Source organism: Carlito syrichta, unplaced genomic scaffold, assembly GCF_000164805.1.
Source record: "Carlito syrichta isolate Samal-C Ts95f unplaced genomic scaffold, Tarsius_syrichta-2.0.1 Scaffold316198, whole genome shotgun sequence".
In the NCBI taxonomy this organism is placed as follows: Eukaryota; Metazoa; Chordata; class Mammalia; order Primates; family Tarsiidae; genus Carlito; species Carlito syrichta.
Window position 1 is genome coordinate 1,291,503 of NW_007260294.1, and position 17,709 is coordinate 1,309,211.

Genomic DNA, 17,709 nt, shown 5'->3' on the forward strand with positions numbered 1-17,709 from the left:
TGTCTGCCTTATTGACATCCCACCGTGACCTTTTACAGGGACAGTTCTTACCTTGTTAATGGCCCCAGGTCGCCTGAGTCTTGGCTGCCAGCTTCACTGGGAGTGCTCGCTGATTTCGAGGAGGGAGACATAGGGGTTGGGACTAAATAATGAAAATAACAGGTATCCCATGTTAAAAGAGGCAGCGGCTGCACTGGTGAGAGCACTGTCAGACAAATCAAGACAAATGGGCCCAGATTAAGGTGGTCGGATGGCCAGGAGACATTGAGATGGGATAAGGGAAAAAGAAAAAGAAAGAAAAAAGGAAAGAAAAGGGAGAAAGCCAAGTGAATTTTTCATATTTTAGAAATTAAAATTTGAAATGATTTAGATAGAATTAATGTAGGGATTCTGAGGCCATGTCCACTCTAACAAAGTAAAATGGAGAATCAGAATACCTATCCAGATAATTCAAGTTAAGTATCTCTAGGAGGAACTATCCAGGTAATTCCAATTCCTCATGTTATTTTGTTAGTATAGATGTGACCTATTAAAAAATAAAACAGGTGTCTATAAAACTTTAAAATATTATGAAGCAAGTGAGTCTCAGTGATTTTGACATAACCAAGGACAGGCAGGAAAGTCTGTTGCCTGACAGCACTTGGAGGACACGGTGCCATCCATGGTGCCGACCGTGGCATGCAAGTTGCATGTGCTGTAAGACCTCAGTGACAGATAAGAGCAGGTAAACATCAGAGCTGGTGATTTAAAAACTCTTTCAAAACAAAGGAAAATGCCAGGCTCTTTGTTTTTGCATTTAATTAATAACTTCATCCATGGCACCGTTTACTGCATTTGGGACCTGTTTTCCTTTCGCTCTGGCAGTGCCAGCAGACACTGCATGTGCACAGCAGCAAACTGCCACTCTGGGGATAGGAGAGACAGGTTCAAAGAGCAAAGCCAGCATAAAATCTGAGAGCAAGGATAATACAAGGAAAAAAGCTAAAGAAAATGCAAATGCACCTTTTTTTTTTCCATCCTTCAGATACAAGCCAAATGGCCTTCAGAGAGAAGCTGCACCAAAGAGCCAAGATGGCCCCAGGCCAGACAATTCAACGGGTTCCCAACACCCCACCCGCCAGAGAAGCCATATGGGCAGAAAGAAACTTCAGTGCCTAAGTGTAGCTTCCCATTTGGTTTCAATCATGTGCAATTTCCTTTTATTTATTTAATAGGGTAAAGGGCTTAACTATTTTGCCCAAATCCTATAACACAATGGCAGATCTGTCAAGAAGCTAGGAATTTTCATGCGGTCCCCCAATTAATTCACTGATTACCCTCTGGACTAACTCAGAGTATAAGTGGGAAAGATGGAGGAAAAATGAAAACGGAGCCCCTTGCCAGGTCCCTTGGCAGGGATGCAAGACTAGTTCAAAAGTCGGTCATAGCTTAGGGATGTTGATCTGTTTTGTTCTTCAAGTTTAATTACTGGCCTTATGTGGGGGAGGGGAAGGTGGTACGTACCACTATTGTGTTTAACCAGTGTTCACATTACAGCACAATTTTGAAGGCTATTTTGAGGCATAAATATAATTGACTGAAATGTGTCTAATTTATATCAGATGTCAACTAAGTACAAAAAAGTCTGTCAGCTTCTCTAAGACAGCCCATCAGTCAAATACCCCCAGGTTACATTTTCCATAACATAGACCTTCAACAAAATAATCTAATCTTATCAGTGCTTATCATAGCACTGTTAGACATGTGATTTTATCTACTATAAGTTGAGATTGAGTATTAAATGCTTTTAAATAGTGTTCTGGTTTTGTATGTATTAAATTATATTTAGCACTACTTAATTTGTAGGCTTATTATATATTGTTCTTTTTCTTGTTCATTTTGATATAAACTTTTGCCATTTTGTTGTACATGGGATAATTTTTAGTAACTGGAAAAAACAAGAAGATTTATTTTAATATAAAGCCAATGATGGAATCAAAAGAGGAAGAATCATTTTATTTATTTATTTTATTTATTTATTTTTTGAGTTAGAGTCTCACTCTGTTGCCCAGGCTAGAGTGCAGTGGCACGCTCAGGGCCACCGCAGCCTTAACCTACTAAACTCAGGCGATCCTTCCACCTCAGCATTCCAAGTAGCTGGAACTACAGGCACACGCCACCATGCCCGGCTAATTTTTTTGATTTATTGTAGAGATGAGGTCTCATCAAGTTGCCCAGGCTGGTCTTGAACCAGTGGGCTCAGGCAATCCTCTCACCTCGGCCTCCCAAAGTGCTGGGATTATAGGCATGAGCCACTGTGCCTGGTCAAGGAAGAATCATTTTAAACAAGAGACCTGAAACTATATTTACGTTTCTATGTACTGCTTATTTTTTTTAAAGGTTTGTATTTTTTTTTTTTTTTACTATGCTGGCTATCATATAGTTTTACAGACACCCTAAGATTACTCTTAAATGTATGGAAAACAAAAGGATTAAAAAAATAAGTGTTTTACATGACAGATACATAGGTAAGTGACAAAATGAACACAATATGCACAAAGAAACAAATGGTTTGATAACCAAGGCTTATGACAAAATGAGGTCATGGACAACTAACTTGGAATGAATGAGTTGGAGGAGGAGCATTGTAGTGGATTTTCAATGTCATGACCAATTAGCAATGAAATCAAGATATATAATGGAATCGAATACATTTAAACTTGTAAATTAGCTGCTAATCTGCCACCATTTAAAGTTTTCCTTCACATTTCCCACCTAGCATTCTATTTCCTTCCGGAATAACTCTATGCCTGTGGTGGTTATGAAATTCATAACCAGATTCGCAGGATTTAGGTTGGCAAGAGAGGCTGGGATTCAGCCACAGAAATGAAGAGCAATTGAATAAGAAATTCCAAGATTTCTTCTATTTTCCGAGTGGCAACTCACTGAGCAAGTTCAAATAACATACGAGTAGCACACTGGAGAAAGCTGACCATCTCCACAGCCCATGAGCTGCCCACTGCCTGCAAGTCCACCACCTTTGCTCCCAATCTCCTTCCAGCTCTTCAGTTCCAAACACACATGCAGCCCGAACCACAAGCCACAGAATGCCTTAGAAAATAAGAAAGAATGGAGCTAAAGACTGAGCAAAACAGTCAGCACTGGACATGGCGCCCCCAACGTAAGCTGGCTCTGGGGATTAGAGCTGGCACTGGCAGTACCTAGCGGCGGCTCCGGCGAGATGCCAATGCTCTGCAGCAGGGCCTCAGTCTCCCGTCGCTTGCGGTCCAGATCCGAGTCATCCTGGACGGGCTCTTTCTTCTGCTGCAGATCAGCCTAAAGAGAGCAAACATTAGTGCAAACTGTTAGGGACAGTACTGCTTGGGCGGTCCTTCCAGTGGAGACCGAGTGATCGATGTGCAGCGGTGAGGACCAGCAGACACCCTGAGGAGGCACCCGCCCAGGTGTGCAGGATGAACACACATACCCAACCTACTGGACCTTGACAGGCTGGTGCTGCTTCTTTGGACAGAAGGCTTTTTCCTGCCTCTGTCACAGGGGAGGAAAGTTTCTCTCAGCTGTTTTGGAAGAAAACATTAAGGCAAAGTACTTCTGACTGAGGATACAGATTTGTGTATACCAGAGGTGTCAAAAACATGCATAGACATTTTAAGGATGACACTTACTCAAAAGATGTCATTAATCTAATGAATGCTAGCATCACCATGTGACAGGCAGGACAATCAAAGAAAATGGCCAAAGCACGGTTGAGGGAATGTCATACTACACTTGGCTACCGTAATTCAATTCAACTTCAAAAAATAATACATAGATAACATCGCTTGAAATACATACACATTTTCTGGCACCCAGTATATATATTTTAAAATTTTTGTCTGCTTTTTTGAATCTTCTTTCCCTCCCGGGACATCTGTTGTTGATGGATATGTGTTTGACATAGTCACGCCCCATGTTCAGGATTGTGCAAACAAGGAATTGACTCCTAAGAATCTGGTGGGCTGAAAAGTAAAATTATTTACAAAAGTCCACAACTATAAAATACACTGTAAGTATTGGGAGGACAAGTTTACCGTGGTTTAAAATAAACTGGGTTAAAACCTGTGTGTGAAAATATGGATATGTCTTGTTACTTGATTCTGATTTTAATAGGATTCCATTATATATACTAACTCAAAGAAAAAAATTATGTTGAAAAGTATAGTATAAAAGTCATTTAGAACAAGTTCCTCTCACAAATTCTGTTTTAAAAAAAACACATCATGTTTTTCATACTAGTCTCTTGACATTGGATTCTATGATGGTTTATTTTTACAGGACATTGACAAATTAAAATGCCAGTAAAAAGGAACTGGGGCGGGATTCTGGGGAAATTTCAACATGCCAGGTCTCTTCTCTCCTTGATAACACAGATACTACTCAAGATTTGGTATTTATGCTACATCTGAAACATGACAGCATGATCTCTGATGTGTAGCTGCCTCACTGCAAAGCTTTGTGAGTTCACAGAAGTGAGGCTGTCCTACAGTGTGTAGAAATCCAATTATTTTGTTATCAGGCATACACCCTGCTCCAGGAGTAGGCTGAGTCCTGACAGGTACCCCACCCCCCTCAGGCATGCAAGCATGCATGTCAAAGCAGGGAGGTAGAACTGTAGTCCTGGCATCTGAAGCAGAAGAGTAAGAGCAACCCAGGACTCACTGCCAGGCAGCTGCCCTCACACCAACTGTAAACTCGTCTGCATGTGGCACCGGGCTCAGCACCTCTGTCACTATCCACCTCGGGCCTAAGTACCTGAATTTTTGAAGTCTATCTGTTGTAGTGAGAAAACCAACTTTTCGAGTTCAGTAAGTGCTAACGAGAGTTCCAGAGTGTTTGTGCGTAACCTAAAATTCTGAAATGGCAGCTCAGTCCCTACCAGTGAAGATATCAAAGTTCATGTTCTTTCCCAGTCTTCACATTTAAATGACGGAAGCAAATTCAACAGTCCATGGATATAGATAGCAGAGGCAAAGTTAGAATGAGACTGAGAGAAAGGGTATTATGGAGACAGGGTCTGCATCAACGTTCACTCACCATAAAGTTTAGGGAAGGATGGAGCAAAACAGGGAATAGGAGAAAGCAATGACCACAGCAGTCACAGAAATGTAGATGAAAATACCAAGACGTGCACAATTGTCTCAGGAATGCAGCATGGAATAGGATGGTACTATTCTGTGTAGGATCAAGCCATTACTGAACTGCCAGCTTTATTGAGGGCAGATGTATAACTTTTTGGTCACCACAATATGTTCACACCTGGATCAGTGACTGGCACATGGTAGATGCACAATAAGAAATGTGTTGACTGAACAGATGCGTGTCTGCTTCTGGCAACTGCCGTTTTATAGTTACAGAATCCTGGAACGACACATCACTCGAGCCAATTTCCATCACCTGCGCCCCATTCAGGAAGCCCCTTGACAACACCCTGTGGAAGTCAAGTCATCTAGACCTCCCAGCACTCACAACACGTCATTTCTACATTCTAGTAATAACAAGAGATCTTCCCTCATCCACGCAACAAAAATGTATTGAAGGACGCCAGAGTGTCCATGCAGAAGAGACCAAAAGGTCCTAATGGTGCTTACACAGAATCAACAGAAGAAGATCAGCCTCATACTTTCCTTTTGAATGAACTTAAGGTCTGCTATCCAAGACTTTCTGTCACATATGTCCTATGTAGAAAGGTTCAGAATTTGGTGTTGGTTTTGTTTTGTTTGGGGATTTATTCTAACTTAAACCATGAAGAATTCAAGCACCATACTGGAGGATCAACCACACGTCAGCATGCGTAACCTCACATTATACAAAAAATAGCACACCTGACCCCATTACCACAACCTCACTTGCATAGCACAGGATGCCTCTGGATTGATCCTCTGCTTCTGCCTTTTCTAATTCTCAAGGAAATAGGAGACATCATAGCATACGTTAATAAGAAAAAATGTCCAGCTACACATTTAAGTTTAGCTTAATTTTATTATATTTTAATTTTTTAAAAGTTTAGAGTAGTGGGGTATATGGGAGGATTTGCTATATAAGTAAATTGCATCCAGGTGGGGTCTGGACTTCTAGCAAGTCCTCTCTCCTCCTGGTAATGGACATGGTACCTAGTACATGTGGGAGGGGGTGCCCCTCATGCCCCCTCACCTCTCCCCACTGCTAGACATAACAGAAGCTTAGGAAAGCTATCAACACCCAAAGCTGACCACGAAAAATGCAAAATTAGATAACTGAGACTCACTGGAAGTAAAGGCAGTGACTGTTACCAATGAAGTTCTTAAAGGAGACAAGTGTAACTTTACCCACAAAAGTTCTACTAAGTGCCCTGGTCATGAAACTTGATTTTCCCATATAAATGCTACAGAATCCTACTGTGTTTTAACGGCTCAACAAGGAGTGATTTTGCAGTACTAGCAATTAAAAATCTACAAGGAGCCTTTCTCAGCAAGTGATATTTTTTGTTTATAGGGGAATAACCACAGCTGAGACCCAGAGAGGAAAATTTCAGAAAGAAAATGTATCAGCAGAGAATTGTCAATCACTTTTCTGAAGACACTTCCAAGTTGATGAAAGAGGCATGTGCGGACAGGCCAGGGAAGCCCCACCCAGGCTCCATCCACAGCTCGGCAGGACGCCAGGGGCAAAGTAAAGCTTCAGGGTGGCCGTACTGAGTTCACCTCATTGCGCTGAGGCCAAGTGCTCATGAAATCAGGCCTATGTCTTAAATGGTGGTCACTGTATTTATTTTAAAATCAGATTTCATCCATAACACCACAGCCAAGAAAGCAGTTGACATCCAAAAAAGCAGAGTGTGGTAATTTTATACAACACAGACACAGTTTTCTGGACTCTGTGGAGATAGTCAGCCTGGGTGGTCTTCACTCTCACACGTTTTCAGAATCATGATCAAACAAGGGTCACTCAGTTTAGCATGCAAGAGCATTTTGTTTCATTTTAATCTATTTGTTTTCTTTAAAATATAATCCTGAAGAAACTTTATAAAATTCAAACCTAGAAACTGAAGGCTATTTCTAATTCTCTATAAACAACACAAAAAATAGAAAACCTTGCCCTCAGCAGTCAACAGCAGCAGCCAGTTGACCGGAGCATCAGCAAGACTCTGGGTCAGATACTTCCAAGATTCACAGGACAGAATGCCAGTTGCTTAGAAAGGAGGCCCTGGACCAGCATCTCAGGCCTGCCCGAATGAGTCTCTGTGTTCACATTTTCCCTCATTTATTATCCTTTCTGTAACTGAAGGCCCGCTAGGTGGCCAACTCTGTACTGGACCTCAACTCTGTGATAACACACACATATCCCTGCCCTTGGAAGTTTGTCATACATTAAAAGAAAAAGACAGGTAAAGAGGAAGCTATGACACTCAGTGCTAAGTGGCAAGATCGGGTAAAGGACAGGATGCAAGAGCGACCTGGCTCTGGGTAGAGAAAGGTGTCACAGGAAGTTTTCTGGTGATGAGAATGGAAAGACAGTTCATGGCCAGGTGAGAGGCCACAGGGAAACACAGGAGGTCAGAGAATGCAGAGGTGAAGGAACATCGCAGGCTCCCTGTAGAGAGAGAGTGTGGTCCAGAAGGGACATAGAAGTAGCCAAATCTGGTTGGAAAGTGGATTTTAGGAGAAGGGGGGGAGAAAAAAGTACTCTGCTGTGCCCACACAGGATGTCGACCATTGTGACTGGGGAGACGGTGGGCAGAGGATGGTGCAGGTTTCTCATCTGGATGGCTGACTGAATGGGGGGCTCTCCAAGTGATGGGGGACACAGGGTCCTCCCTCTATGGCTTAAGCCTCTGTGGTCCGGCCTCCTCACTGAAGAGAGAACCAGAGTCGATCACATCCAGATTCCTTCCAGCCATAAAATACTACAGTCCCATGAAACTGGTACCCAGTGGGGGGGGTGAGTGCCCCTCATTCCCCCTCCCCTCTTCCCAGCTAACAGTGCCTGCGTCAGTTGTACCTACCTTTGTGATTGCATACCCAATGTCATGAGAACAGGCGGTATTCAGTGTCTTGGAAAAAATATGAAACCAACTCAGATGCCCAACAAAAGGGGACTGGATAAAAGGAATTTTGTACATGTACACAATGGAATATGACACAGTCATAAAGAAGAGCAAAATCATGCCCTTTGCAGCAACATGGCTGCCACCGGAGACCATCACACTAAGTGAACTCTCACAGACCCACACAGCCCTTCCATGGGCTTAACTGGCCTCCTCTGACGGCTAATCTTGGAGGTCAAATGACTGACTCTTTCTCACTGACCAGTTCCTCTGTGTCATTCGTGGACCCGCAGGATTTCAAGTCCTCTTGAATCAGTGGGAAAGCACCGCTCTTTCCCCATTTCTCAGAGGAGGAAGCAGGTTCAAGGGTCTCCTACTCACTTGAGGCCACTGTGGGTGGGGCCCAGCCAGGCTTCTCAGCCGTGTTCCACTCAAAAACCTCTTGATGTAACCACTGTGCTCCCCCCTTTTTTTTGAGTTGGAGTCTCACTCTGTCTCCCAGGCCAGAGGGTAGTGGCATGTTCACGGCCACTGCAGCCTCCACCAGCTGGGCTCAGGTGATCCTTCCACCTCAGTCTTCCAAGAAGCTGGAACTATAACCGCATGCCACGACACCCAGCTTCCACTGTCTTCTATCTGACAGTCTTGGCTGCTTGGAACACCAAGTCAGCAGCATCTGCCACAATTGCTTACACAGAGCCGGGGCGAGGTCATTATGAGGGAGGTGGGTTGTGAAGGGAGAGGATTTAAAGTCTGAAGAGGCCTTACAGGTAATGAGGTATAGTGGATCCCAAGCCTGCCCCTGTCTTGGATCACTCAAATCAGAAGCTCTGAGGAAAGGAGCCTAGGACTCTGTTGCTAACTGACACTGTGAAACAAGTTTCAGTCACCTCCATGTCAGTTCAGAAATGTGAAAACCAGCTGGGCACAATGGCTCACACTGTAATCCCAGCACTATAGGAGGCTGAGGTGGGAGGATCACCTGAGCCCAGGAGGTTGAGGCTGTGGGGAGTTGTGACTATACCACGGCACCCCAGCCAGGCAACAGAGTGAGACCCCCGACTCATTAAACAATAATAATAATAAAGAAATGCAAAAGCCGAGACGATTTGACGTTAGATTCAGAACCAGGCAGCAGACAGGAGCATCAAGAGTTCACACTTCCCTCCACTAGTGCCCCAGCCTCATGGGGCTCTCTTTGCTAGGTAACAGGCTAAACTCCCACCAGGCAAAACTGCTCGGTGCAAAAGAAAAAGGAGTAGCCTGCCTCAATCCGTCACGTGTGCCTGCAATTTCCCTAAAATGTGTAAAATGCAAACGATAAAGCAGACAGCATAATTTGGAGCCAGATTCTCCATATCACACGCATTTTGCAGTAATTCTATGAAATTCAAGTTGAGTGTTAGAGTGTCAGTTTAAAGGGAAACTGGTTATTAGTAAGGAATAACAGGTGTTTTAAAACTACAGCAAGTGTCGACATTTGAGGGAATGGAAACATAATAGCATGATGCTTTTTTTTGACTTTGCATGGAAATGAATAGCCATTCCTTGTCAATTCTCACCTCTACTTCGCTCAAAGGCTGTATATGTAGCAGCAAAGATCTTCATGGAGAAAACATTCTGTGTGATTGTCGGGGACACATGAACAACCACATCAATCAATGCATAATGGGACGGAGATGCGAGATGCTGGAAGATTGAAATGCAGCTGCAATTATCTTTTACTTTGTTGGAACATAATTGCGACGCATCTGCTGCCTTGGTCTCCTAGCCTTAGAGTACATCCAAATCCACTTTCTTTTTCATCAGGAGACCCGTCAAGGTAGTGGCTGTGTTTTTGCACACACAAGCATATCATACTACACAGTTTTCTTCTTAGAAAACTATTCAAAAATAACTTAGGCATCTAGTTTTTGTATGAGATGTGGGCTACTTCTACATGGCCACAACCAACTGGAGAGTTAAAACGACATTATTTAATAGATTGCAACAGTGGAAAAAAAACATAGTATGATGGCAAGGTGTGGAATTGGGGTCCAAGAGTCCTGGGTTCTTGATCCAGAAGCAGAAAGGCCACATTTCTCCTCTGGGTCTCTTTTGCCTTCTTGGCACAGAGAGGGGCCTCAGTGAAAAATCTCTGACATTTCCTGCCGTACTGACAAATCATCATCCTCAGTCCTGTGCGCCTATCCACTCTCTCAAGCAAAGCATAGCCTTTCATTCACCAAACCTAGGACTCTTATTTCCCATGAGAAAGTCACGCCTCTCAGGAAACAATGGAAATCCATTGGTATCACTTTCATTTTTCTCCTAAGATGTTCCTACTGGTAGTTTTTTTTTTTAACCTTCCCTTTAAGCCAGCACTTATTAAGTACTGGTTATATTCTAGGTACTACTAAATACTACACAGGATTAATGCTCTTAATCCTCACGGCCCCACAAAATAAGTACATTATGGATCCCATATGATGGTTAGGAAACTAAGGAACAGAAAGGCTAAGGAGTTTCTAACAATATGGGTCACAGACCATGCCAGGCTCCTGCTCCGGCCTGGGCGACCCTGGGGTTGGGGTATGTGGATGGGGATCTTCCACCAGCCCAGGGTGATCCACACAGTCAGTGGTCACAACCTTGCCATGGTGAGCACACAGACGCCACTCATGCTATTCAGGCTTCATAACAGGGTTATTTCAGGGAGTTCGATTCACATATCCAGCCACCCCTGGCAGTCACGTGGCTTGCTTTCCTCCGACACCCCAGAGCCAGGACTCACCTCTTTCTTCTTCCTCTCCTCTTCCTTCCGTTTCTTCTCTTCTCTTATCTGTGCCAAGCGCTGCTTTTTGCGCTCTAGCTCGGCTTTCAAGTCACTTTTGTCAGACATGTTGGTTTCCTGGGAGAAAAAGAGAAAAAAAAAAAGAATATATATAAATAATCTTCTGGCATTATCATCACAAAAACCATTCAGAAGGAATTGCAGCTTGAAAATGTGATTTTCTGGTGAAAACAGGTAGTATTATTTAGCCTGTGTCAAAGAATCAAGAAAACAAATTAAGTTGGATCTGGTCTAACACTATAAAATCTTCCCTTTTATGTCTATATACATAATATCTGAAAAAGATACAATGTTGTCTGGTCTAAAGAAGAATAGCAGCTTCTAAATAACACATTTTCTATACAACACAAGTTCTTAACATATAAACAAAAACATAAATAGTAGAATCAAAAAAGAACCATCACCATGACTTCCAATTTAGATGATAATGAAGCAGCTCATCCCCGTGGTGAGAAAGAAAGAGGCGGCCATGACCCTCAGAGACACATGCCTAAAGTGTCCATGGACATTCCTCCGCTGAGCCTGGGCATGGAGATCTCATTTTGCCAGACATTATAGGCATCAGGGAAGAAAGCACAGCAAACCCAATATGCTCATCTTCTTTTCCCATAAAACTCCTCCTGAATTGTCACAGTTAATTCCATCTTCAGCACAACCCTATTGCTATAAAACCGAGGGTGCTGGTCATGCACGACACAGAAGAGAGCACCGTGGCAAGCTCTTGGGAAAACTCATCCGCGCGAGATTGAAAGTTAATATTGGGGCAAAGCAGGTGGTGACAGTGTCAGAAACATTCTGAAATAAGATGAGTTCGGAGAAGGTGCTAATTACTATGATTATACATTTGAGTCTTTTGTGCTCCCAATGAATGGAAACCCTAAGAAACAAAGATGCCCCTCAGCCCGAATTCCTAAAATAAAGGAAAACACAGTGACTCACCCTACACACTGTGAGTATTCCTTGGCATGCTGTGTGTATTGCAACCAGGATACATGTATAATGTGTCCCGAAGTGGCAGACAGAGCAACAGAAGGCAAAAAAGTGCCAAAGAAGACGGAATGGTGAAAAATTCTCAAACTTCCTGTCATTGTCCCTAGAAGGTAGTTGCCAACCCGCAGTCACTCTAAGACATACCTGCAGACAAAGACACCATTGAGAAGTATCCTGAGTTTCTACTATATACATCTCAGCTCACTGTGACAGCCCAGACTTGTAAAATAATAATACTGACAGCCATAGCCGATCTCTGCCACTCATTACCATTCCCTGTCTTCCCCTCTCAGCAAGCCTTTGAGGCAGGCACTCTAGACTATTCCTCTTTGCAGGATGCTTAACTGCGGCAGGCACTCTAGAATATTCCCTCTTGGCCAGGCTCTGTGGCTCAGCCTGTAATCCTGAACTTTGGGAGGCCAAGGTGAGTGAATTGCCTCAGCCTGTGGGTTCGAGACCTGCCTGGGCAACTTGGTGAGACCTCATCTCTACAATAAATTAAAAAAATTAGCTGGGCATGGCAGTGAGCACCTGTAATTCCAGCTACTTGGAAGGCTGACGCAGAAGGATCGCCGGAGCCCAGCAGGTCGAGGTTGCAGTGGCCGGAAGCGGCCACTGCACTCCAGTCTGGGCGACAGAGTGAGACTCCAACTCAAAAAAAAAAAAAAAAAGAATATTCCCTCTTTGCAAGATGTTTAACTGTGGCAGGCACTCCAGAACGCACAGAAGTGCACAGCGAGGTAGAACCAGATGCCTCTTTGCAGGGAAGGTATCACTCAAACCTGTGACTGTGAGGCGTAGCTGGCAACACTCTCTGAGTACCAGCTTGCTGATGCCTCAGGGCCAGGCCCTTTACATCCACTACCACATCGACTCACAGCCACCCAGGTAGGCCAGTGTCATTCATGCCCTTCTCATGGTAGTCTCAAAACCTGAGATGACCGAGCTCCACCCAGCAAGACCTGCCTTCCAGCCTGCTGTGCTCTGAACCCTCCACGCTTCTGACCCCCTAACATATGGGATCTGCAGGAGTGCAGAGCAAAATAGTCATCAAGATCCAGTGGGGAAGACTGGGATATGTATGGAGGGGCAAGCAGACTCTGAATTGGGTGTGAATGAATCTGGAACCAGCCGAGGAAGAGAAGACCTGGAGGTGCCACACCTGTGGAAGAAAGGGTGTGGGGATGAATCCAGGTCAGGAAACAGAAGCTTGCTGGGCACGGTGGCTCACACCTAGAATCCCAGCAATTTGGGAAGCCAGAGCAAAAGGATTGCCTGAGCCCAGGGGTTTGAGACCAGCCTGGGCAACCTGGCAAGACCTCGTCTCTATAATCAATCAATCAATCAATCAGTAGCCGTGATTATGCCACTGCACGCACTCCAGCCTGGGTAACAGAGTGAGACTCCAGAAGGAAGGAAGGAAGGAAGGAAGGAAGGAAGGAAGGAAGGAACGGAGGGAGGGAGGAAGGAAGGAAGGAAGGAAGGAAGGAAGGAAGGAAGGAAGGAAGGAAGGAAGGAAGGAAGGAAGGGAAAAGAAAAGAAAAGAAAGAAACAGAAACCCGAGTTGGCAAAAATGATGTGCAGTGGTCATTGGAGAAGCCTTAAAAACTGAAGAGTGAGCTCTAAGTGGAGGAATGGATAATGAAAATCACAGCTGTTTGCAAAGGAAGGTGACAAAATAAAAAGAGTTTGCTAAAGTCAGTCCTTGTCCCTCAGCAGCAGGACCAAGAAATCAGGTGGGCTGCCTGGAGCCTGGCCTGGTGTCTCTGTATTAGCTGTGCCTTCACCGGGCTGGGAGGTGCGGTTGGAGAGTACAGATATGGAAAGCTAGCACTGGAGGACTAGCACTGGATGACATGCCTCCAAGAGGGAATGGGGAACCCGTGTGGACTTTAGATGTGGAAGCAAACTAGGAAAATCCAGTAATGATTTGACTCTTAGCAGACAAGAGGATGGCAGTGGAACTGGAAAAGTAAGGTGGAGAGGGAAATGCGGAAACTTACAGCATGTCATAATCTGGGTGACAGGAGCTCCCCACAGTTACAATGCTACAGCAGGGTGAGAAGTGGGCAGGTGCTGGAGCTGGGGAAGGGAGCTTAGGGTCACCCACCTACATGGGGCTGTTCAAGACTGAGTCGAAGGTCAGAGTCCTGCCAGAGCGAGGCAGATGGCGTGAGGGCACAGGGCAGTGCCTAGGAGGCAGGACCACCAACTCAGCTGATGAGCCACATGGAAGGACACAGAGCACACACACTGGATCTCCCAAGCTTTTTCTTTCCAAGAGATGCCATGGAGCTGACAAAAGTGAGGCTTCTCACTAAATACTGGTTGTCAACAATTTTCAACAGTATTGGGTAAAACTCCTGGCAGGAATTCCAGAAGTCATCTGAGATGTTACTTGCAGTCTTGACTAATCTAACTGACGTACTTGAAAGTTTTCAGCTGTCTAAAATGAAATGTACAATCAGAAAAATCACTGTGATAGCAACAGTTGTTTTGTTCTAGGTGGAAACTTGGAAAGCTTGAGTGTCCCCCTCCCCATCCCCTCAACATTTATCTACCCCTTTCTAATCCGTCAAAAACAGCTGGTACAATTCGGCAATATATTATGGTCATTAAGGAGCAAATCATGCTGTGAGAGCATTGAGTGTTTGTGACTTTCTTGCAAAAAACTTCATCACAGAAGGGAAGTCAGGTGTAATCTTAAGATGTTTCTGCAAAGCGCAAGACTCTTTTATAAATAACAACAAAAACCAAATAACAAACATGCCTGACAATGCTGAACATTTTAAGATTCCCAGCCACAGAGCCAATATTTCAAAAACAAACAACAAACATACTGAGGTAACGCTACAAGTAAGCCCAGTCACTCCTTAAAGGCAGGAGAGTTGCGATGTTAGAAGCTATGGAGGGTCTGGTGCCTAAGATTTTCAGTCCATTCCAGAAGGAATGCTGAGCATCCACCCCTAGGAGAATGCAGAATGTCAGGAGCATGCCTGGTGAAGCATGCTTGGAAGGTGCACATTTTAGTAAGTGAATGAGCCTGCATGCACAGTAGAAGAGATTCAATGGCAGCATTAAATGCAGCATAAGCACTGAACACTGCAGGCTTTCCAAGGTTAGTGAGTCGCCCCACTAAATCTCCCTGCCCATGAAACAGCAAATCTGGGAGCCAAGTGTGAGGGCCCCAAGGCACTTGGGTTCCTGTGGACCATCTGGGTCACTGTCAAGGCAGTTCCGATGCTCAATCTAAGAAAGCTAGTCAAGCCATTTGGTGTTAGGTACAGCTCACTGACTTCACAGCAAAACATGGTCTCTGTCCACTCCAAATGGCGAAGGTCAAGCAGAGAGGCCAAGCCAAACTCAGGGTAAAGGCTCCTCCCTGCTGGGTCATTAGCATGTTCTGTCCCAACCAGTCAACTCCAGATGGCCCCTACCTGGCCAAGGATGGACCACAGCTCAGTGGTCCAGCCCACTCACTGCAGTCAGTGGCCACCTTCCTGCTGCCTGCTCAGCAGCCCCAGAGGAGTCTAGTTTGAGCTTCTGTGCATGGTGGCACTTCCCTGCCTCCCCTCCTCCACTGGGCTCCACTGCTAATGTCATGCTGCCGCAACCTGCCCCATAACATCTATGCATTTCCTCCTGCAAATTCCCCAGCTTTTGCACTCCAAACACATCTCCAACCACCTCGACTGTCTTTCTCTGTCCTTCAAGTTACAGTCCCACCCCCACCAAAAACAAAACAAAACAAAAAAACAGGGATCTCCAGTTCACCATTTGGACTCCTCACACTAACCCCTTGCCTGACTTATTTCCAATGTCAATTCTCCACCACCAATCTCCTTGTGCCCCAGTTCACCCCATCCCTGCTTCTGCTGGCGATTCAGAGAGTACAGGGAAGGAGGAAGGAACTTCCCGGTCCAAGCAGGAAGAAATAACTTCCCAGAGAGTCCGGGGCAGGAGGAAGGAACTTCCGGGAGAGTCTAGGGTCAGCAAAAGGAACCTCTGAATCCAAATGGGTTTTAACTGGAAGCCATATGAGTAAAGAGATGTGACTCAAAGAAAAAAATATTGTTAAAAGTTCAACATAATGCTGTAAGTTAATATCAGAAAAACTCTTCTCGGTTTTTCTGCTGAATCACTGGAATTACGTATGAAGTTGGTCCAGGCTGGCCCCTCCTGCACCACCCTCTCCCCCAGGACAGGGCAGCGGATAAGACATGGCTCTTCTCTAACTAAGAAGCTCCTTACCGAGGGTCTCTTCATTGTTTCCTAACACAAATGGCTACTGGTCCTATGTTTCAGCAAAGGAAAGAGTGGGGAGAGGAAGGAAGGAGGAAAATGTGGAGGCAGGTGAGGGAGGAAAAGAAACAACAGCCAATTTCACATCTTCCTTTTCCCTCCAGGTTTCCCTGTGTCCACTTACATGTCCTTTCTTTTTTTGCTTTTGTTTTTGTTTTTTTGCATCACTCTGTTGCCCAGGCTGGGGTGCAGTGGTACGATCACAGCTCACTGCAGCCTCAGTCTCCTGGGCTCAAGCGATCCTTCCTCCTCAACCTCCCCAGTAACTGGGACTACTGGAGTGCACCACCAGGCCCAGATATTTTTTTTAAATTATTTTTTGCAGAGACGAGTTCTCACTATGTTGCCCAGGCTGGTCTCAAACTTCTGGGCTCAAGCGACCCTCCCACCTCAGCCTCTCAAAATGCTGTAACTGCAGGAGTGAAACACTGTGTCTGGCTTCTTCACATTACTTGTGTCCATACAATATTCACAGAGAAAGGAAAAGTCCCAGCTCTTCTTGACATCAGCCTGAAACTTCTTGCCTTTGCTTTTATTTCTGCAGGTATGGCCATGGCATGGCTTGGTCCTTCTAGACCCAAGCACAATAGTGGAACAAGGAGCTGCCAGGGCTTAGCTCTGTTTCCCCAGCTGCTGAATTGCAGCACCTCCCAGGATCAGCTTCAGAACGTCCCAAAGTCCCATTTCCTTTCAGTTGTCTAAGTTGACAGCCGTTTGGGATTCCATTTCTAAGGCTGGCATATGCAAATGTATTTTTAGGCTTACAGTCAGAATCCTAAGATGTTTAAATCATTGCCCAGCTGTTGCCAGTCTTACTGAAAAAAAAATAATAATAACACCCAGAAATAAGTTCCCTTTCCTGCCTGAAACAATTGCTAATGTCAGCTTTCTGCTGTCAGTGGTGAGCGTTCACCTGCCCTGGGTGCAGGTAGGAAATCTGATCTTGTACAGCTTTGGTTCACCTGCCTGGTTTCTCGTAAAATGCAGCTGCCTCTTTCCACGTAGACGGGAGGCCATGGGGTGATACAGACATAACCATGAGCCCACATGTACAGTGCATCTAACAGTCAATAAAAAGGGGGCTGCAGATGGGGAAGTTGGCTGGTAAAAGACGTGGGAGGGTTATTTGCTAAATTTTTACAGCCACCAGTGCACTCCGAAAACAAAATGTTTTATAAAATCCACCATATAGTCGGACCATGCGCAGGGCAGTTGTACTCAGTAGGAGAACAGCTCTCAGACATCTAGGTCTCAGCACCATTTTATATCTTAAAAACTATCTCTCACCAGGCACAGTGGTTCACGCCTGTAATCCCAGCATTTTGGGAAGTGGAGGTGATAGCATAGCCTGAGTCCACAGGTTCGAGACCAGCCTGGGCAACTGAGTGAGACCTCATCACTACAATAAATCAAACAACAACAAACAAATTAGCCTGGCATGGTAGCACATGCCTACGGTTCTAGTTACTTGGAAGGCTGAGGCAGAAGGATCATCTGAGCCCAGCAGGTTGAGGCTGCGGTG

General features: G+C 44.9%; 1 protein-coding gene across 6 annotated transcripts in view; it reads right to left on the bottom strand.

Annotated features, from left to right (window-relative positions):
* Positions 1 to 11,355, bottom strand: part of DYNC1I1 (dynein cytoplasmic 1 intermediate chain 1) — a 293,645-nt gene extending 282,290 nt beyond the window's left edge. For 2 of the 6 annotated variants that reach the window (XM_021706893.1, XM_021706891.1), the window contains exons 1-3: positions 10,836 to 10,950; positions 3,201 to 3,315; positions 52 to 109 (exon numbers count right to left, since the gene is read on the bottom strand). In XM_021706893.1, the coding sequence (XP_021562568.1) occupies positions 52 to 109; positions 3,201 to 3,315; positions 10,836 to 10,943 (281 nt within the window). In that variant the 5' untranslated portion in view covers positions 10,944 to 10,950. Of the gene's footprint in view, positions 1 to 51; positions 194 to 3,200; positions 3,316 to 10,835; positions 10,953 to 11,293 lie in introns of those variants that run through there. The other 4 variants (XM_021706890.1, XM_021706889.1, XM_008073845.2 and 1 more) reach the window with 3 other exon arrangements.
* Positions 11,356 to 17,709: the final 6,354 nt, after the last annotated feature.